We start from the raw sequence: 22,554 nt of genomic DNA, 5'->3' as shown, positions 1-22,554 counted from the left end.
CGTGGGTGAGGATCGAGAATGTGTATCAAGAATGTTTTGGTTAGTCTAGCCTAAATATGACATAAATATTTTCAGTAGCTAGGAATTCGGTTGGAACGGCCTACTCTACTATGTAGGCTGGATGGCAAGGCAAAACTTTTTGGCCAGGGATGTCTGGTGATACAAAATAAATATCAGGTTTGAATTTGGAATTATTTGAATGTAGAACAAAAATATGTAACAGACAATTGAGTTCATAGAGGTGCATTGAGAGAAAACTTTGAAAAAAGAATATAATGGTCGTCTTAAAAGTAAATAATAAGACGGTAGCCAGCGTAATGTTATTACATTTCTTACCTACTCAAAACTATTTAAAAACGGTAACAATATTCGTATCAGTATTGTTTTAATTTAAATCCTATTGTGTCCAAAATTCATCCTAATACCTAAAACAAAATTACACGGTATCTCTTTTGCATAAATCATTCGCTTCAAATCGATCGACTCGATACAAGCTATCGCAAAAAGCGAATTCGTTTTACACCTTCAAAAGTCCGATAATAGCGCTATTGTTTTGACGGCAGCCGGAACCGGACCGGACACAGAGATATGCAAACGTAACTATCGACTCGTGATGAGATTCACTGAAAAAATATTTACAAACGCATCGAAATGACTGAAATAGCAGTTTCCTGGTGAATTGGATTTTTTTTATAAACTGTTTGGTGTAGTTTTTGGCGTTTGTTTTTGTTTTATTTTGAAGATTCCATGACCTGTTGTTTGGTGAAAAACTGCTACGGAATCAGAAGTTTCGTTTCGTTTTCGTAAATATTCAGTGGGATATTTAAAAAGCCTACATTTTTTGGCCGTAGTTCCCATCAGTTCCTATCTCCTGACCAGCCCTCTAGCTGGATATACATAGGTACATAACATAACTTTGTGATATCCCCCTAATACGATTTCGCTTTATTCAAAGACGACTCCTTCATCCATAGGTAGAAACTGCATTGAGCATACGGCTTTTAGGAAGCGAAGCTCCAAACCTTTCAAAGTTTAACTTTCTCGTAAATAAATGTCGAAATTGTCTGCCCAACGAGCATAAACACCCAAAAAACAACCCTCAAAACACGTACTAATTTGACTAAAAACTCCACAGGTTAAAGCAACAGCACCGAAAATGGACCGCAACGGGTACTTTTTCTACGTGACATCCACTGCAAAGAAAAAGAAGATCAACTTGATGCAACCAAAGCCGCCTCGAGTGGCGTTCGTTGAGGAAAAGCGTCGGCCAGGGGTGGCAGAGAGAATTCACTCAAGCTACGCCAGTGTGGCACCGACTGCCACTGAGAACGGTCGCGGGGACTCCATGACGCAGCGAGGCCCGTCGCCCGCGCCACGCGCGCGGTTGTATACGCAACTTGAGAGTTATCAGCCGCGGTACCATACGATTCGTGATAACAGTGATAAGAGAGTGGAGAGTGAGTGTAGGAGGAGGAAGGAGAAGAGGATTGTTGGATACCCGCAGCCACAGCCGGTTGTCAGGTGAGTTTTTTGTTTTTTTATTGGTCAATGTAGATACCAAAGAAAATCTTTCTTTTTTCATTTTTGATAGTCAAAATTTTAAAATGTACCCATATTTTCCTGTACTACAATTTATTATTAGGCGAGCAAAGTTTCATAGTGTAAATTGTAGCTTACCTAAGTCATAGGTCCCTGGTGTAATAAAATAGACATAAAAGTTTACTATTCTGAAATTCGAAATAACATTTTTGGAGGCATGTTTCAAACTGAAAAACCAGGAACTGGTAGGCAGTTCTTTGACGTATATTTTACCGTACTGAAAATAGGTGAAAAGGCTGAAAAATTGGAGTGCATTACATAGTCCTGTTTCAGTTTAGAAATACTATTTTCTTGTTGAATTAAAATAAATATTTCATTGAATTGAAATAATAAATAAAAATAATCAGAGTGGCAGATCTAATATTAGACTGAACTTGCTTAACAATCATCATCATCATCATCAGTCTATCGCAGTCCACCGCTGGACATAGGCCTCTCCAAGTGCACGCCACTGAGATCTATTTTCGGCTTCTCGCATCCAGCTCCTGCCAGCTGTGCTTAACAATACTGTGATAATTTCTTCTTGAAAAATAATTTCAACCAACCAACCAAAAAGTATTTAATTAATAATGTAAACGATTAAAAATTAAACAAATACCTACCTTCACGCAGGCTTAACTCAGTCTTTCCCTTCCTATAAAATATTGATAACATTAGAAGGTAGCACAGTCTAGCTTTGAGCTGAACCCTTTCAGATGAATTACATAGAGCTGTGATAGTGATGAACATACAAACAAGATATGACAGGTTATCTTATTATCCTACCGTTGTTATTCTATCGGGACCTGTATGTAGTGAGGCTGAAATAATATGTGTTAGGGCCATTTACAATGTATAAGTAGCGGTGTAATTGGTTAGATAAACGCGTGTAATGATCAATTATCTAGACACACGGCAGTGTGTCCGCCAAGTTCGAGCAAAAAAAGCGACACACCGGCCGTGGGTTATATTACACGAACCATTTCGGGCCAAATTCGACCCCCCTGTAACTCAAAATCTATTTTATTTACGCATATCAAATTTCTAGTATCTGTTGAGACCCCCTCACTTATCTAAAATACAAAATTTCATTAATATACCTATTGTAGGTCTTGAGATATTGACGTCAGAAAATCGCTATTTTTACTATACACTTATTCACTTATTCACTGACTCACTCATCAAAAACCTAGACCACTTCCAATGGTCGTATTGACTTGAAATTTGGCATGGAGGTAGGTCTTTATGTCAAGGTAAAGGGAAAAATCTGAAAATGGCCAAGTGTGAGTCGGTTTCAAAACAATGAAGGTGTTTTATATCCGGTGTAAATTTATACCCCTAAGGAACTAAAACGAACTAAATTTATCTATATTTATATAATATATATCTTCGAATGGTACAAAGGTTTGTATTTAGTCAAAGTAAAGTAAAAATCTGAAAACGGCCAAGTGTGAATCACTTTCGAAAATAACGAATGTGTAACTTTGATCCACGAACATAATATATGATAACACGTCATGTCAGTCAGTTGGTAAATCTAGTCCATTTAGTTAATCTAGTTAATTTCTTTGTAAGAAACATAGTGCATATTAAAAAATCTAAAAAATAGTACAAATGAGACTTTTCTTTAACTAACTTCATCATAAGAAAAAAATAAAATAAACAACCTTACAAAAATAAATGAAATCCCACCCAAAACAAAAATGTGAAAGACTGCCAAGTTCGATAATATGGGAATGCTTCGCCTATAAAAGAAGTGAGATCTGAATAAGTACCAAGTTCCATACACATACCTCAGTTAAAAATAGTTACTTTTTAATGATGATTACTTGGCAAGTTTTAATAGAAAATTAAATACTTGATTCATTGCGTTTAGTAGGTTTATAACAAGGTGTATGAAAACTTGCCAAGTAACATCATTAAAAAGTAACTATTTTTAACTGAGGTATGTGTATGGAACTTGGTACTTATTCAGATCTCACTTCTTTTATAGGCGAAGCATTCCCATATTATCGAACTTGGCAGTCTTTCACATTTTTGTTTTGGGTGGGTTGGTCTTACAAAAAATTTCAGTAGTATTTTAATTGGTTAGATAGATGTGTGTATTCATGAATTGATGTTAAAATATTGAAATTATTGAGTATTTCTGTGGTTGTAGTCAACGTCACAGTCAATTGTTATTCTTTCAAATATGCCTTTGCAGACTCTTATGAAAAGTTACACTAGTTGCATGGTTTAAAAAAGTTGGTCTCATGGAGAAGAGAATGAATGAAATACGTTTTTTTTGAAAGGTCGGTAGAGTTATAAACATATTTTTATTTGATCATGATCTAATCTAAATCTGTAAATAAGTCAAAAGTATAAACATGCTTCTTCGATTTTGTTTCTTATAAGGCAATTTTTATTCTGCTAGTCTTTTCATCGACGAAAAAGGTTGTATTGTCCGCAACCTGCGTTTCAGTTCAAGTTAAAACTTTTACAACTCTTTAAACCTTTAGAAATCTTTTGTTAGTAACTTTGAAGCAAAAATTATTATCTGCAAATTACATACAGATCGTCGACTTAAGTTTGGAAGCAAAACAGTTTACAGGAAAGTTCAAAAAACTTTCACAAAAGATTTTTATCGACCCCTCCTTTGTTAAAGTTGGTAAAAGTTGGTAACTTTTTAACGTTTTTACAAGTTACCAACTCCTTTCATAGTTTTTTTCTTGTTATTGCTTTCTTATTCTGTAGTGTTTCAACTTTTTGTTTTAGATTCTATATTTAAATCGTGATTCTTGACTTATTTTCGTAATTTAGAGTTTCGCGGACTTATTTATTATTTTTACGTTAGAAGATAATTACTTTTTTTTTTCAAGGGAACTAGATAGTGACTGAAAGAAAAACCTAGTAACGCTGTACTGAAGTAAGTCGGAATCCAGGTTCCCATATTAAATCTCAAGTACGAACGATCTATTAGGTAAAGCAACACGGCAATTCATGTCACAGAGCTTCTAAATCCTCAAAAATAAATAAAACGACGGCAAAAGACGACGCTTTAAGTTTTCTTAGAAGAAATTAATCTTCTTCCATTGAATGTGTCAAGGAAAATATAATGATATCCAAGAAAATAAGTCGTGAATACCTGCTTAGAGAGAAGTGTCCCACAAGTGTGGGAAATTGATAAAAACGTGGAATCTATTACCGGCGTGTTCTCTCGCATGAATTCGAAGTAAAGACTCATTATGCGTTGTTTTTTAGCGGCTTTTACGGTATATGTAATTTTGAAAATATTCTGCTGTTTTGCACGGAAAACTATATACAGACTTATGTTGAGTAGTACATACCGAATATTTTTTAAATATACTCAGCCATTGTGCTGAGGAAGAGTATAAATATAATCATAATTTGTTTGGTTGCAAGCGGAGTCTTCACCAAGCAGATGCTTAAATAACCAAGTTCTTAAGACTTTCGTTGGCTGTATAACTACTTACTGGTGTCTTAAGAGTTGGGCTCTGTTTAAGTAACCAAAAACATCTAACAAATGGTAACCAAGACGGGGTTTTAATGTCTCGTAGAAGCTAAGTTGTTAGTGTGAAATGGATGGCTATAGTAAGTCTGCTGATGCTGCAAGAGTTGCCTTATCATGATCGATGGAACCTGGAAGTTGTTAAAAGTTGTAGAGATGTTTTAGTGTTTAAAAAGTTTACATAAAAAACATTCAGAATAGTATCAGTCCTTGTGGAATTGCCTACATTACATTGCTATATTAGGCTAAGTGCCTGTAAAGATTAAATTAGCTGTGTTTTTGATAAATAAATAAATACATTTTTATGGAAATCAGTGCACAACATTGAATTATTTCATATCTTTGTGTACTTGAGTTGGTTAACTTATCATGTTAGTGGAAAATACACAAGACGTATTACATGTCAACTTCACCAAAATATCGCGTGCAATCACACACAAATAAAATACAAAAACTTCCCCATTTTCGTGTTCTCAATTTAAATTCTTTAGCCATTAATTTATAGTGCATAAACTAACCTTAGTTTCTAGGTGTTAAATATCGTTGTTAATTAGTATGAAAGGTAGAAAAACCTGACATCTCTTTACACCCGAGGTTTGTGGTCACGAACGGTGTTACTGGCCATAAAATTAATGCATTTTGTGTAAAAACAAAAGCTATATAGTTCTAGTACAAGGGTTCATGGCCGATTCTTTTAGTTTGAATTTGGAATTAGGTATTTTGTTTTTAGTTTGCTGTGATAATGGTCGTTTTATATGCAAAAAGGTTTGTATTGGTATATACCTATGCATTTGTTTGTGATATCACAAACAACATTCTTACAAAAAAATTCTTGCCCTCTTTCTGTAGAAAATAGATTTTGGAATAAATTCATAGATTTATTCAATATTTGACAAATTGCCCATACGTGTATAAGTTAGCCACATGCACCCCACAAACCACTGTCAGCCTCCTATATTATAACAATATAATCTGTCAAACAGACTCACACCATTAATTCCCTCACATTCCTTCACCATTCATCTTTTGATCGACCGTTACATAACTGTCGATTAACTAGTAACAGATCGTTAGTAATTGCAACCGACTCGTTTAGCCATGGTTCTATAGAAGGCCTGCTTTATTGTAAGCCTCTTTGCCTTTTGGGGACCGATTGATATTTCGACCATTTTAGGCGTCTATATGTAGGTATGTATGTGTGTAACTGGTGTATCAATTTGGACGTACCTAGTTTCGAGAGGTACGTTATAGGTACGGTTGTTGAATATCTATTGCATATACGAGTAGTTAGATAGATAATTGGTTTTCGTGACCTTTGACCTTCGACCTTCAATATCTTGGGACGCGCTTGTTGAGCTTTAATTTAAAGGTTAAACTGAGCTTATAAAATATTCAATTCCATTTATTTTTACTATCCTTCCTTTTTGGAGGTATCCAATAAAAGTAATACATACCTATAAATACTGTTTAGGTAAGTACTTCTTTGTGATCAACTCTAAATGACCTTGAACTTGACCTTTGAACACAACAAAACATTAGCGTTTTTCCAGAATATTTTCTTAACATTACATACAATACCAGCTTCTATTTACTTGGAAACTGTATTTTGATAGAAATACTTATTATTCTGCTGAATAAGAGGTAAACAACATGTTTTTCTTATGTACGGTTAGGTAGTTACTAGTTTATGGACATAACTTTATGTAGTTTTAGACTAGTTAATTTAATGGTACCTAAGTATTCCCAATCAGCGTAACTTTGCGTAGCGTAAGTTTATAGGGCATTAAGTAGGTACGAAAAAATGTAAGTAAGATGTATGTAGGTACGGTCGAACACGGGCTTCTGAGATATTGTACAGTATGTAATTCATCATCCATAAATTACTGTATCATTCACAATAATTACGAATATGACATCATAATTACATTCCCGCATTAGATCATAATTCCATACTTGACCCGCTTTACAAATGCAGCCGCTTTAGCGCTACAAATGAGTTCTTAAAGCGCTTTGATAACTTCACCAAAGAGATTATTGTTTGTGACGTGAACGCTAGAACACGATTTACACAAAACACTTGAACTGTCGAGCATCTATTCTGTAACTGAAACAGAGAAACAAACTTTTGGGGACCTTTAAAACGATAAAGGACTCTAAAAGTGAAGGCATAAGGTTGTAATTTGCGTGGGTTATGAAAGAAAAATATATGCGGGCTGTCAGGAAAATTGAATGAAAACATTGGGAGTGATTGACGAAATGCTGGAGACGAATGTTTTGATGGATTTTTTTCGGGTTACGCAGCACCCAAATTGAATGTTTTTTTTTTCGGCCATTGATGGGCGAATTCGTCTCTTTGGGTTGACGTCTAGTGGATTTATGAATGAATTAGCGTTTGGGGGATTTAAATGTATAAATAGGCATTTGGTCCCTTTTACGATTTCGTTGTCAGTTATGTTTTATTTTCGAATTTTGTTCAGATACTAGTATTTTTGGTTTTATCGTAGCGGTCTAGTAATTAAAGGTACGAGAAAAAAAGCAGTACCATCTCAGAATATATTTAAAGTCATAATTTATTGGCATTTGTTTGGGATATTCACAATCCTTTATACATAACGAGCGCGCGCCAGCGGCTTCGCCCGCGTGGTGTTTTGATAAAAAGTAGCCTATGTGTTAATCCGGGCTATCACCTATCCACATACCAAATTTCAATCAAATCGGTCCAGCCGTTTTTGCGTGATTGAATAACAAACATACATCCATACATTCTCACAAACTTTCACATTTATATTATAATTATATTATAATAATAGGTAGGATATGAGTAGGATTACCCATCATTGTCACAGCAAACTAAAAACAAAATACCTAATTCCAAATTCAAACACTAAGAATCAGCCATATAACCCTCTTACTAGAACTTTTTAGCTTTTGTTTTTCACAAAATGCATTAATTTTATGGCCAGCAACACCGTTCGTGACCACAAACCTCGGGTGTAAAGAGATGTCAGGTTTTTCTACCTTTCATACTAATTAACAACGATATTTAACACCTAGAAACTAAGGTTACTTTATGCACTATAAATTAATGGCTAAAGAATTTAAATTGAGAACACGAAAATGGGAAAGTTTTTGTATTTTATTTGTATGTGATTGCACGCGATATTTTGGTAAAGTTGACATGTAATACGTCTTGTGTATTTTCCACTTACATGATAAGTCAACCAAGTCAAGTACACAAGTCTGTGGATTAATTCAATGTTGTGGACTAATTTCCATAAAAATTTTGGCAATTCCACAAGGACTGATACTATTCTGAATGCTTTTTTATGTAAACTTTTTAAACACTAAAACATCTCTAGAACTTGTAACAACCTCCAGGTTCCATCGATCATGATAAGGCAACTCTTGCAACATCAGCAGACTTACTATAGCCATCCATTTCACACTAAGGCATCTTAGCTTCTACGAGACATTAAAACCCCGTCTAGGTTGCCATTTGTTAGATCTTTCACGTTAGTCAGAACCCTGATAATCAAAAAGTACCTGTGCCAAATGATAAGAAGATAATCTTATTTTTTGTTCTGTTACTGTTACTGCCTTTTTCGTACCACTGCTGGGCACAGGCCTTTTCCTTCACCTCAGCCATTGTTGTCTACTACTTACTTAAATAAGTATATCTTAGACACCAATTCTTCTGTGAGTGAACGAAAATCAAAAATAAAAGTTAAGTATTTAACATATTTTTTTATCTGTTACAAATGTCCAACATGTTTAAACAGATAGCTAGCGGGCCTGTAGACGTTCCAATTTCACACTCAATTTGTATCGTACGAAAATCGGCAAATTCAGCCTGTGACTACGCATGCTTGATTTTCGTGCGAGAATTTTCGTCACTACTACAAAAGAAATCTCCATTTTTTATCTATTCATGTATATTAAAATATTAATGACTATGAAATGAACATTTAAGTGTGAAAATATTAATTAATTTTATTTGGAAGCTACATCATTATCATCTGCGACCAAAAAGCTTAGCCTTTTCCAAACTATATTGGGGTTGGCTTCCATTTAACCCAATGCAGCTGATTACCAGCCTTTTACAAGGAATGACTGCCCATCTGACCTCCTCAACCCAGTTAACCAGGCGACCTAACTAATACCTTAAAGTATCTACCAGTTCAACCTAGTTATCAGACTACAACCTACTCATATGAATTGATCCATAGTCATGCCACATGGACATTCTATCCTCGATGTGGGACTAGTCGCCAAATTGCTCAGTTTATACGAAAAATAGACAACAATTGGTCCTTTTATATGCCAATAACCATTGATAACTGTGCCAATTGGCGAACAAAGCCTCTAAGATTACCTTTTGCGTCTATGTACGAATAAAAAATATAGGAAAATACAGTACTTACCTAAGAACCTAAAAAAGTTTTCAAATATCACTTCAAGGACAAGAGTCTTTAATGGTATCGTTAAAGGTCTCCAGGGATATAAAATGCCGATTGAAATTGGCCCTTTTAAGCAGTTTTTGTATAACGATAAAAAGAGATTTTTAAAAAAGAACGGCAATTTTGCTCGCTGTTTTCTGAATAAGAAACGATTTTAGACAATGAATGCTTAAACGTATATACTATATAAGACATGTATTTTATTTTTAGTCTTCTAGAAATTACCCCTTAAACATTTACGCATATTACTATCACAAAAGAAAGCCTAAACCCCCAACGATTAAGTTCTAGCACCCGACACAACAATCTCACAATAGTCCCACCTCTTCAGAAACTATACCTCATTCCGCTCGAACAAGAAACATTAGCCATAAAATTACCAGCTATAATATTCCTCACAAAGACGCGGAACTAACTAGATACCTCTTATATAATATTCCATTATTCTGAAGACGTTTTAGTGAACAATAACCGATAGAAAAGTATCTGAAAGGAGCGCCTTTAATGAGGCTAGGTGGGAGGGCCACAGGCTTCGATAAAACGGACAAAGGTCCGCTAACTTTAGCGTAAATGATTTTTTGTCCAGTTATTGTGGTTTGTAAAAAAAATATTAAAATATATTGTTTTTGAGCAAAAAACATCCACGAGATAAGTCCTAATAATCTTAGGTAAAGAAGGGTCTTAGAATCTTGACCTTAAATAATCCGGATGAAGGCATTAATATGTACTTAACTAGGAAAGTTCTCTTCTGGAAAATAGATAGGAAGCACTGGTTCAAAGAGCGGTTGTTAAGTTTATCAAATAGACCATGTTATTGTCAGTTTGATGACGAACCCAAATAAAATTGTGATAAGGGCAGGAGAATGATGACTGTCGATGTTAATGAAACCTGAAAATCTTAATAAAGTAAGTTTTTTAGACTGATCCAAATACGTTGTATTAGTCCGAAATTACTCCAATATTAAAAAGCGCCCCAACTTCATCTTTTAAACACATAATATTTTTTGCTCAAAGTCTTTCACTTTCACCCCAACATGTTTACCGCCAAAGAAGATTCAAACTCCATTGTGCCCCACCCTTACGTGCCTGTATCATAATGGCCCACATTCCACCTCCTTTCAAAGGTTTTCCATCGAAATTAAGAAAGTTTAATGAATTGTGACGTCATTTTTTTTTATTTTTTAAAGATTCCCTGTATGTATTAGAATATTTTAATGGAAGGTAGTCTTGTGGTTGAATATATTTTTTTTTAACTTAAAGTAAGTTCATACCTACTTATGTTAAAAATTCGTTGTATCATTTTGATTCGTCTCCTCGGGGACGGTAAAATTTTAGACCACTTTTAAAGAATTGAGTGGGACGTATAAGTACCTAGCGACTTTGATTTTTAAGCCTTGAGTTTGAAAGAAATAAAACCATTTCTGAAATTCTAGACTCCAGGGAACCTTTTGGACCTGAACAAATTTTTAAATAACTTCGGTATAAAATTGCGAAACTTATTTTTACTATCAAGATTCCAAACTGACGGACCTCTATCAAAACAATAGGTTACAACCGTAGGTAACTAGTTGAGCCTACCACTACTTGCGCCTACCAACCAAACCAGTTAAAAACCAATAAATAATGCACGCGTCAAATCATCGGCTAATGTGTTAGATTTATACGTATTTATTGGACATAAACGGCAATTTATTACAGATAAAGTGTGGTTCACTTATAATATCGTAAATCGTTCATAATCATGCCGCGAGTGTCGATTTATGAAGTCGCCTGCAGAGGTCGCTTTACGTAATTCTTGTTTTTGGAAACATACGTGAAGATTTTTTACGTACGAGTCCGCTTGTTGTAAAGTCATGGTTGATTTTTATTATTTTGAAATAAGTCTTTTGAAGATACTATAACATATTAAAAACGTAATCATTTAAGTTCGTCAGCTAATATTTTCGGTCTTTGCTTTTATATTGCTTAAATACGGCAATGTACTCCATACCCTCAACAAAAGTATTCACTGTTTAAAATCCATTGGTAAGTTGAGTTTAAATTTTAGCTTTATAAATAGTCTTATACATTAAAAACAGATGCGTGCCTGGAACACACTTATAATGCAATAAATGTCATACTTAACAATAATAAAATATACTATAATTACAATACTAATGAATTATGGATTGCGACAGACATTCCCATTCACAATTCACTACAGGCAACCAATCACTGATTGACATGACATTTACTGCGAAATTCAACGTCCGGTCGTCTGGTGATGAGGAACAAAATACTTGTATTAATCACGTGGTGTGAATAGCATTGGTGATTTGAAGTCTGTTGCTGATTAGTAGTGTTGAAGGGTGTGAAGGTTTATAGATACAGATTAATTAATCGGTGTTCATAAATGGGAAGAGACCCTTTGCGATATGAGTAGAAATAGTGGGAGTATAAATTCTTCCTATTTAGCTTGTTCTATTTGTTAAATAAACTACGTGACTGATAACTAAGGTATAGTTAGAAGGAATACAATATAATTAATGATATAAATAAAAAATATATTTTAAATTCTAATATATCGTATTTAAATACCGAGTAAAATTATGATTACAAAACGTATGAAGTAAAATAGTAAATACCATACAATACACGACACCAGATAGATACTTTTCAAGATACTATAGATACGATAAAAGAATAATATTATAAATTATTTTTTTCACGGAAGTACAAAAAATCTGTTGCGTGCTCGTGCCAAATAAAAGGTCGTATGTTTTCCCGCTAAAGGTTTCATGAGAAGACAATTTCGCCTTCTCGCGTCGGGTCGTCGTTGTAAATTTCCCGTAATAATATGTCCAAGTGACTTTCGGCTACCTTTCCCAAAGATCCGTGATTTCTTTGTAAAGCCTTACAAAATTTATGAAAGTGACTGTCAAATTATACACTTTGGAACGTTAATAAAGTACAAAAGGGGCTTATGGTTATGTGTCATTTTTTTTAAATAGTCCCGTAAGGTTGTATTATGGCCTCCTTGGATAATAATGGATTGGATATCAATAACGGTGTTTGTGAACTTTTTGTATTGACTGGGGATATTAATGGATCTATGGATTTCTTTTGATTTATTTGTAATATTTTATACCTACTTGTTTTCATTTTGAAATATTTTAGTTAACAATGTGGCGTGCCATCATAATTTTGTGTATTACTTTAATTGATTATGACAACTGTCAATAAAAAGATTTACGGTGACGCTCTGCAGGCCGTTAGTTGCATTGCTTATGCTAATCTTTCCACTACTAAGATAATAAAATATCGATGGTTTATTACGTCTTCCGTTTACGATTATCTTTAATAGACGCGGTTGTTTATTTGTATGTATTTATTTTTATTGATTTATTTCTATTTATTTTAGCAGTTCAAACACAAAAAAAAAAAGATTCCGTCGTATTGAAAACCTCCTCTTTTTTTAAGTCGGTTAGAAAGAGCTTTTACTAGCTTTTTCATATTTCAAAGTTTAGCTTTTAAAATGAATTTCACCACCAAACTCTGAAACTTAAAGCCAACGTTTAGCCTTCAGGCTAATCAGAGCCACAAAATTTGTTAGCCGTAATAAAATAGATAATCCGGCTAAGGTTCGTAAAGTAATTAAAAAAGTTTAATTGCATGTTATAAGACGGGCTCCGTTCAGTGAATTTCGTTTTAACTAAATTGCTGTATCATTGAGGGTTTTTATATACATATGTATGTATTGGTTACTGAATCAGTGTTTAATTTTAGTTGGGTTGAATTTTAGTATTATGTCGATGAAGTTAATACTGGATTTTTCAGTTCTTAAGCTTTTAAGATGTTTTGGTTTTAGCAAGTAAATGTAATCTCATATTTTTACTGATATGAAAATATGTATATTTTGGGGGTTTGTACAGATTAAATAAGTATACCTACAAACTTTTTTAAATTTTTGATTCGCAATAAATTTTATTCAAAACTTTAAAAATTTTGGGGTAGGGTACTAATTTTAATATTTTATTACCTTTAGCCAGCGGTTTCACCCCGTCCGTTGAATTCACTTTGCATATCCGGATAAAAAAGTAGCATATTGTAGGTAACCTTCGTCGATAAATCCAACAAAGAAATATTTTTTCAAATTGGCTGCTGAGATTAGTGCATTCAAGCAAACAAACAAACTCTTCAACATTATAATATTAATACAGACACAAACTGGATAGGTGATGCATGATTCATGTTTCACGGGTACTTATAGGCGCATAACATGCCACTTGACGATAACGAGGTAGGCAGAGTGGCAGCTGGTGGTCAGACACTCGAAACTTCTAGTTACAGGAGTCTAGATATCAAATTATATTGTATGGGTGGGATATCTGTGATTATACTGGTAAATGTCCTATGTTAAAGTCCGTATTGTGTTTCTATTAAATAATCTTATTAGTTAAGTCAGTGAATTAATGCAAGGGATTCAGTCTTTTCTGCTTACACTAAAATTAAAATAAATAATCAATAATGGTTAATTTCCGAACATGAGTGTAATAAAAAATTGCTGGAAATTATCTGCACCATAACTGCTTACACTTAAACCCTGTAGGTATATGTAGCCATCGAAAGTTTCACAAACCATTCTGAAAAACCTTATTTTCTTCAAAACACTTCAAACTTAAACGACATTTCCCCTTAACTGACCAAGTGTCCACAATCATCTTCACATAATCGTACACCATATTACCCAATAGAATCACTAATGTAAATAATATCGAATGAAGCATCAATTAATTAGCAGCTCTATTCACGTCCACTGATTGACGTGACAACGTCCGAGAGAGACACCTGATAGGACTCGATATATGCCGGCAGTAATCGATTCGAACGGACATACTCGCTTCCTGCGATTCCTCAAAGGATTGGGATCTGTGTGGTTGAGTATAACGATTATTGGTAACTCGGTATTCGATTTATTAGGAATCTATGGATAGATTTTAATCGTGTAGCGTTTCGATTTGGTACATAAGATTTTTTTTCTATTGTTTAAAGAGATAAGCTACAAAAATAAATGGTTAATGGACTCCTTAAAAATATTGATCAGTAGGAAAGTTAACGTTTTCCATTGCTGGTCGATGATTTTATACCGCTTTAGGTAAGTCCACTTAATGGAATTGAATTTAATATTCAACACAAAACATATTCTGTTTTATTTATCGGTTGTAAAAGCCGCAAAGCTTTTTATTTTATTTTTGTGCCAATTAATAGCAGCTATCCCACATTTATTTCTATAGCTCATTCATTTTTCTCGCTCAAATATTAACTTTTCACAAGGGAAAAACCATGATTGTAATCATCTCCTCAGAAATAAAAGTACAATAAATAAGAGCTTAACTAAAGTAAAGAAATAAAATACACTAATTAAGTAGGTACCTACAGACTGCGACTTTAGCATAGGTAGGTAATTCCTGCTGAAATGTCACAAGACATCCACATGACATACATATACCAAAACCAAACAAAATAGCACTCCGAATAATATATTCTCGACATAACTCAAAAATAACACCATCTAAGAAATACCGAGGAAATTCACCATTCTCTTCGCTAAAACAAACATCGCCTGTGTTTATTCACCCGATGCCTAAGATTACGAAGTAAGGCCAACTTTTATAGGGACCTACAAGTTCAACTGAGTTTCTTAAAGAACCCGCAACCTGCACACTGAAGTCTGAACAGTCAGCCAACAGTTGCCAGATGGTTGTTTTTTTTTTTCAAGAAAATCCTGAATTAATCAAAGTATACAGTCGGACTGATACCAGCCAAATACCTGATCGCTGTTATCTGCGTAGTATAATCATCGGCAGCGGCACGAATCTTGAGCGCTGACCTTCACTGACCTGGTCCCTTTTGTGGTATGAAGTGAGGTGCGGGGGCGGCCTAAAGCGGCGGTTCTTTGCTAATAAATCACTTCTGCACCAGTGAAGGTCAGTGCTCAAGATTCGTGCCGATGATTATACCTACCATTAATTTCAATACTGATCTACGAGCCCGAACAAACTATCGGCGGACTAAAAGTTTGTAGTATGTTTGTTGTGTTCAGTTCAACCCACTTTAGGTACATACCCAATGACATAGAAACGAAAAGCCATACATTTTTAATAAGGTTCGATGGAACATATTTAATGGAAAAAATATACAAAGGGAATTGGCAAGTAGGATTATGATCCTCTATGCAGTATTTTGGGGAGAATATGATAATCTTTGGGAGATTAGAAATTAATTTATAAGTAGTCATTTTTAAGTTAGGTAAGGCGATAAAATAAGTAGAGTGGGTTGTTAATAAATATAAATTAATTTTAAGCAAAAGTCCGTAACCACGTATTTTAAATCTTCAGCGTAAAAACAAGAAAAGCTTTAAAAACTTCAGTTTCCAAGACGCTTAGCATTCCAAATTAGGAACGTTACTCATTAGACCGTCCGACCGGCTGTTAGGCTTAAAATTAATACCAAGTAATCATTCATTTAACAGCCTTCAAAAGGCGAAAGTAATTAGCGAACTAAAATCCAGGACTGTGAGTGATTTCTAAAAGAAACATTTCATTGCAAAGTTACTGTGACAAGGACCTAACGATAAATCAACGGAACAAAGTGTGGACAAGAAAAAGCCAACTAATGGCTTTTCTCTGATTGAGGTTCAACCTATTTTTAATTTAAGCGATATTAGTCCCTACCTGTTTTCCTGTAGGTATATATTCGTAATGCTTTTGGTAGAGGTCGTGTAACGTGGACTATTTGTTTTTTTATGCCTGATATAATTAGATTTGTGAACCTTCAGCATGGTGACTAACATGCTAACTACTTGATAGATTGATTAGCTCCTGGTAAATGAAAACACCAACAGATTCCTACTAAATAAATTCACCAACACGATTAAAAACACTTCGAACCTCAAAAAAAACAAGCAACACCCCGAATTTTTAACCAAACCAATCTACGCATACCACAGAGATGAAACGCGATCATCGACGCCAGAGGGCTAAAGTATATCGAAGTACATGTATTCTACCTATATACAGGTATATGTATGTAGGTATAAATATAATGCTGCCATCAGACTTCAAAGGTTCTGCACTCGTTTGTAATGAGAGCACTCTGTGGGTTGGCGGTAAATTAAAAATATTTTCAAATTGCAACCCAGTGTTTGGTACCTTGACGTTTTAAATTTTTATTATGGTTTGTTTTGGAGATAGGTGGGGAGAAGATTCTCTTTTGTGGTAGTAACTAGTGACTGATTTATCAATGTTTAGAAAACTTTGATTTTGCATTTCTTGCTCACGCGTTTCAAGCTTATAACCTCTCAAAAAACCTTTTAAGTGCTTGCTTCAAGCATTGACATTCTTTATATTTTTCACTTCAAAGAAACCTGGTAATCGAGGATCATGTTTTGGTTCAAAGCAATCCGCAGTTCCTTCGTGGACGAACTCTTGCTTAGTCGATAACATTATGTAAGGTGTAAGTTGCTGTATCTACAGATAAGTTACACTGTCCAGTAGATTCTTCGTATATTATACTTGTGTTCAATCCCGTTCCATTATTTTTAAGCTCGCTTTAGCATTATAGAATACTGACTGCCAGTCCTACATCCTCATTTCAGCGGCTAACATTGTTTTCAGCGCTTTAGGCGCACTACGACAATTTTAATACGCGCTCGACCGTGTTACGAGTGTGTTTATACTAACGTAACATGAGTGTGTTTGTCGTAACCGTTTGTACGGAATTTTCTCGATTTTTATTTTAGCAAAGGCGGTATGTAAGCCGCATTTAATTGCGAAAGTTGATTTTTTATTTTAATTCCAGATTTTTTCGGCAAAACCGTATTTTTATTACGCGGACGGTTTTAATGACTGCATTTTAAGGCGCGGGTTGATACTTTTGTTAAATAATTTTGGTTTGTAATTCAAAATGTTAAGTAATATTTTGATTAGAGAATTAATAATTGAATAGCCAAAGTTTTCAATTGGAATTAAGTTTGTAAATTCACCTTTCAAATTAGAATATTAAATCGAGATTGTATATAAATCTGAATCTGAAGTTCTCAAACTCGAACTTGAACTCAAACATATAGGCTGAAGCTTTAAAATTTGTCTTTAGCGTTTATTTACCTTAACCGAAACGGGCATTATTATGGAAGTTTTTCTTTGAAAACCAAAGAGTCTCGTTAAAACAAGTCGAAATAACAAATGGTGGGGTTAGATCCTCGGCACGTGCTGTCGTGGGACTCGCTTCTATCGGTTTTCCCAATAAAACTTGGCTAATACACTTTTGTAAGAACGGCAAGGTTGGGAACACACGAATGGTTTTGTGCTGTTGTCAACTTGATTCGAGTTGATACTACAGATATTGTTTGGAACGTTATATCATTTTCTCATAATTAAATAAGTCAATTGGCCGTTGCAATTGTTTTGTTTTCTTTAAATTAATGAATCTTTTTTTGACCCTGGATTAGGATACTTCGGCTATTATCGTTCATGTTATATCTCGAATCGTAGAGGATCTATACCTACAACAACGTATTTTTTTAATAAAAGATACTATTAATTTGTTTCTAATTTATTTTATGAAGTATCAAAGTTATTTTTACGATTTTTTTTCTCGTTATTTGTATTTAATTTTATCTTCGAAAATACCTTTATGACCAACAGGACCTCAGATGTATGGAGTATGTATGTATACTTGCGTAATCTAATTTACAGATCATGTGCATTATACAAATTAGGTAATAAGACACGTAAGGACAATAATCGAGTCATTGGACAATTAATATAATTAGCTAATCAAACCCGTGTTTGTAAAGAGAGATAATAATTATATGTAGAAGACAAGTAATGTTCTAATATCTAAATGTTGTTTCTGGATATTACATAACTTTGCCTGTCGCTGACTTCAGAGCGGTATTTTTGTGTGCACTGGCTTCTTCTCGCGGTTTCACCCGCGTCCCGGATGATGACAATAACTATGCCCTTCTCCCTGGTCTAAGCTATCTCCCCTCTAATTTTCAGCATAAACGGTTAAGCCATTCTTGAGTTATAAAATGTGTAACACGACTTTCTCTTATTGAGAAAAAGCTTACGTTATTGATAAAAAAAAATTACACCTACAAAAGAAAATTTGGTTCATATTAGCAAAACAATATTTTAATTATGATATATTGTAGGTACTCACATACCTAACTAGGTAGGTATTACATAAGCTACATTTTTGATACCTACGACAGTCAAAGTCAAAATAGTTTTCACTTTTAATCTTAATGATATATTAAAACGTTATAAAATAAAAACAACAATGGAAATACTTCACAATTTCCCAGCTATTTAATCCAGGCAGGTCGGCAGTAAAACTAGATATTCTGAAACAATGTAGTTAGCGATAGAATTTCAGCTACGTTGATGAATTTCGTAATAAATGCTGAATGCTCCGCTACTGGAATAGCTTAGATTTTTGTTTGTTTACGAAGGAAGGTAAATAAGTGCTTTATTCTGATCTCGGCTAATTTATAAAAATTACGTTGTTTTGTTGTCCTGTGCAAAAATGTGTGACTTATTTTTATAGATGTCTACAAACACAGTAAATTGTATTTTCCATACTTACCTATGGTTACACATACCTATAGTTTTTGCTTCTGCTAAAAAGGATATTTTTAATTTCTGTTAAAATATTTTTAGTTAATTATTATTCAAACAATTAAAATCTTGAACTTAGCAAGACTAAATTAATCTAAGAACTTACTCATAGTATGTAATTTTATGACTGTTTCCTAATACATTTACGTAATAATACCTAAGTAAATTAAGCAACTTTATTCCTTGGCCCAGTAAAATATTCACATACGTACTTCGCGAAACTTGTTCGCAAATTCGATCGTACTTAGTAACGACTTAGAAGTAACTTTTGTATTATACAAGTATTAAGAACAAAAGCTTTGAATTCGCATACTTTTCCAATTATTTTACTTTGTATCGGATTGGATTTTGTGGAGGTAAAAATACAGAAAATGCTTTGTATTTTTATCCCACATTCGTATATGCAGCATATGTTTATTCTTAGGACAATGTCCTTGGCTACTTAAAATTACTATTACCTAACCACAAACTAATTAAGCTTTTAAGATTTTCTTACAGTGCTTCCTTTTTTTTGGTTAAAGTTTGGGTAGTTATACTAAAGTATATGAAAGTTATTCTTTGGTATTTTTTTCTCATATTGCAAATTTTTATCCAAATCTGTTTCCCGATGTATCGAGTGTGTAAAATAAGTAGGTGTTAACAGGTTATTATATGTAATCAATTACCATATCTCTTTTAAAAGTTCAATGGTCTTGTCGTATTATTGAAATATTTATCTCTCTGACTGTACATGGATGTTTTGACCTACTCAACGTTCGAGAGTTATCGATAAACTTTTCAGACTAAAGTTAAGTGTTGTGTTACATTATTCCCGTCGCTAGGGATTTATTTATTCCATTTGGTGTAGACTGTATAAGTAGTTTATATTGTTCGTTTTAATTCATTTTTATTTTTGCATACCTAAACTAGTTATTTCCCACGGTTTCAGCGGCATCCAGAATGAAACACCTCCAGAAAAAGGGGGTAAAAAGTAGCTAATAATAGTAGTCAGAAGCCAGTAACTCTGACACCAGTCTAACCAAGGTATATTGGGTTGCCTGGGTAGCTGGGTTGAGGAGGTCAGATAGGCAGTCGCTTCTTGTAAAATACTGGTACTCAGCTATATCCGGTTAGACTGGAAGCCGACCCCAACATAGTTGGGAAAAGGCTCGAAGGATGATGAATGTGAGTGTGATAATCAGTTATCAGTACCTACATTACAAACTCTACTTAGTTTGGGGCTTGATGACGTTTGTGTCAAATCGCAACAGACAGATACAGTTACTTTCGCATTTATGATATTAGCAAGAATAAACAGTTCTGCTTAGAGATAGAATACCTTTAGGAGACTGCATTATAATGTAGCGTCTGTGTAAACCTTTAGACTCCTGGGAATACAAAGCATAATTGGCTTAATTAATCACATATTAACGTGCATTGTACCTGAATGTAGATAAACACTAATGTATAATAGTTACGAGCATATTGCGTGTTAGTTATGAGATGACGTGTGACTGAGAAGTAAGAAGATATGAAATAAATCTTGTAAAGAGATGTCATAATTTAAAACATAGGCAAATCTACTAAAGCCAGCGACAACATAAACGTCACTTTTCATTAAACTGCTTTTTACTATAATTTTCACTTTCACTTTTCAAAGTAAACATTTTTTACGAACGCTTATGTAAAATGAGGATTAACCAACCGATTACAATTATTCCTAACACTCAAATGTTCTCAGACAACAACCCAAAAAGCTCTAAAAAAAAAACTCCACAGCTTATCACAATTTAAATTCCTATCAAAAATCCCAAACTTCACAACATAACAAGCAATTACAAGTGATCGCAGACATATTAATCAGCGACCGTCATAAACGAAATATGCGTCATGAAATATCGTCCGACGAACAAAAAACCTATGGAGCGGCCCGCCAATTTGTTGATTTATTGTCGCTAAACTCCAGAACAGCTGTCGTCGGAAAAAGTTGTGTTACTGCCTGTTAATTGTACCGTAGTCGTGGTTAAGTTTTCTACAAAGATTTACAAGTTTCCGCTGTGTTTTATGTTCGTTTTTTTTTGTTTGTGTGCGGAGAGAAAATAGGCCACTGTGTATGTTATTGGTTGTTGCGGAAATAGAGCAAAGTATTAGAATGTTATTAGAGAATTAATTATTTGTATAGTCTATTTATTCTAGAGAATTTGTTTATGAAAAAAGTTCTTGTTTATTAAGAGTAAAATGTATCCCCTAATTAATACCTACTCGGAAACCCGAAAAGTTTTAAAGAAACTAAAAAGGATACAAATACCTCTTTTCTTTTCTTTTTAATTCGAGCAGTAACTACCGCAAAAAGGGCCGCACATTTACTTAGAGCCAAAGACGATAACCACAAACAAATGACAGCAGCTTCGAACTTCAAACTTCAAACCAGTTTGACAGAATGCAAAACAATAATACTCATACAAGTTCACAATGTTAAGATTTCACACTCAATAAACTGGAGCTGTGGAGTCAAAAATTCCGCACTTCCATACCGGGACGCATAATAAAACTTGCGGAACAGGAAAACTTGACAATAAATCAGAGAAAGGTCGAATATGGCCCCACTTGGGGATTCGGGGAAATGCTTTTTTTTTCATTTTTGATAGAGAAATGGTAATTTTGTGTGCTGTATAGCGTGGTGAGTGATATTTTTTTTCAAAATATTTCCCTTTCCCCTTTTCGTTACTCATAATCTTTTGCCACCTTTAGCTAGTAAAATCATCGTTTTCTTTCGTGCAGGCTATTTATGTCATAGACTTAATTTTTTTCGCAATTATAATCGGTTTATTATAATATCTCCAGCATAGAATACCTAATTTCACCGTCAGAATCATTTTCCGAAAGACAAAAGATTTCGCTTTCAAATATTGAAAGCTTTGCTTTTTTTAAGCTTTTATTTAAATTGCAACGATTTTTATGGTGGATTCTTTGAACTCAATTATGAAGTATATATCTTCAACCGATTGCGCTTTTTTTCAAAGAATACTCAACGCAATACTCAAAATACGCATCATAAAAGTCCAACTAAACAAAATGCACATACATGGAACTCGTATATTATTCTTACTAAACCTATAAAACCAACAGCCACAAAACGAACGATATTAGTTTAAACCAATAGACGATAGTAAGACATAGGTATTCGGCATTTGTCATACGGAGTTCAGGTGGTAGGTATAAGACAGGCAATTTATAACACCTACTTTACCACGACATTGTTTGAAGACCTACCATATTCGCAGCTGATGTTACCACTTGATATATCTACTGGAATTACCTTTATTGTACGTCTAGGAGGGGTCTTTGTAATGAAAATTAAGAGTATATT

The 22,554-nt window shown here is 34.1% G+C and overlaps 1 protein-coding gene across 2 annotated transcripts in view; it reads left to right on the top strand.

The window, feature by feature from the left end:
• Window positions 1–22,554, top strand: part of LOC110384389 (kinesin-like protein CG14535) — a 254,390-nt gene that overhangs the window by 78,550 nt on the left and 153,286 nt on the right. For both annotated transcript variants that reach the window (XM_049840490.2, XM_021345664.3), the window contains exon 4: window positions 1,136–1,521. In XM_049840490.2, coding sequence (XP_049696447.2) covers window positions 1,136–1,521 — 386 coding nt within the window. The remainder of the gene's footprint in view (window positions 1–1,135; window positions 1,522–22,554) is intronic.

Source organism: Helicoverpa armigera, chromosome 13, assembly GCF_030705265.1.
Source record: "Helicoverpa armigera isolate CAAS_96S chromosome 13, ASM3070526v1, whole genome shotgun sequence".
Classification (NCBI taxonomy): domain Eukaryota; kingdom Metazoa; phylum Arthropoda; class Insecta; order Lepidoptera; family Noctuidae; genus Helicoverpa; species Helicoverpa armigera.
The sequence above is the reverse complement of the archived record's forward strand: the minus strand, read 5'-3'. Positions and strand labels throughout refer to the sequence as shown.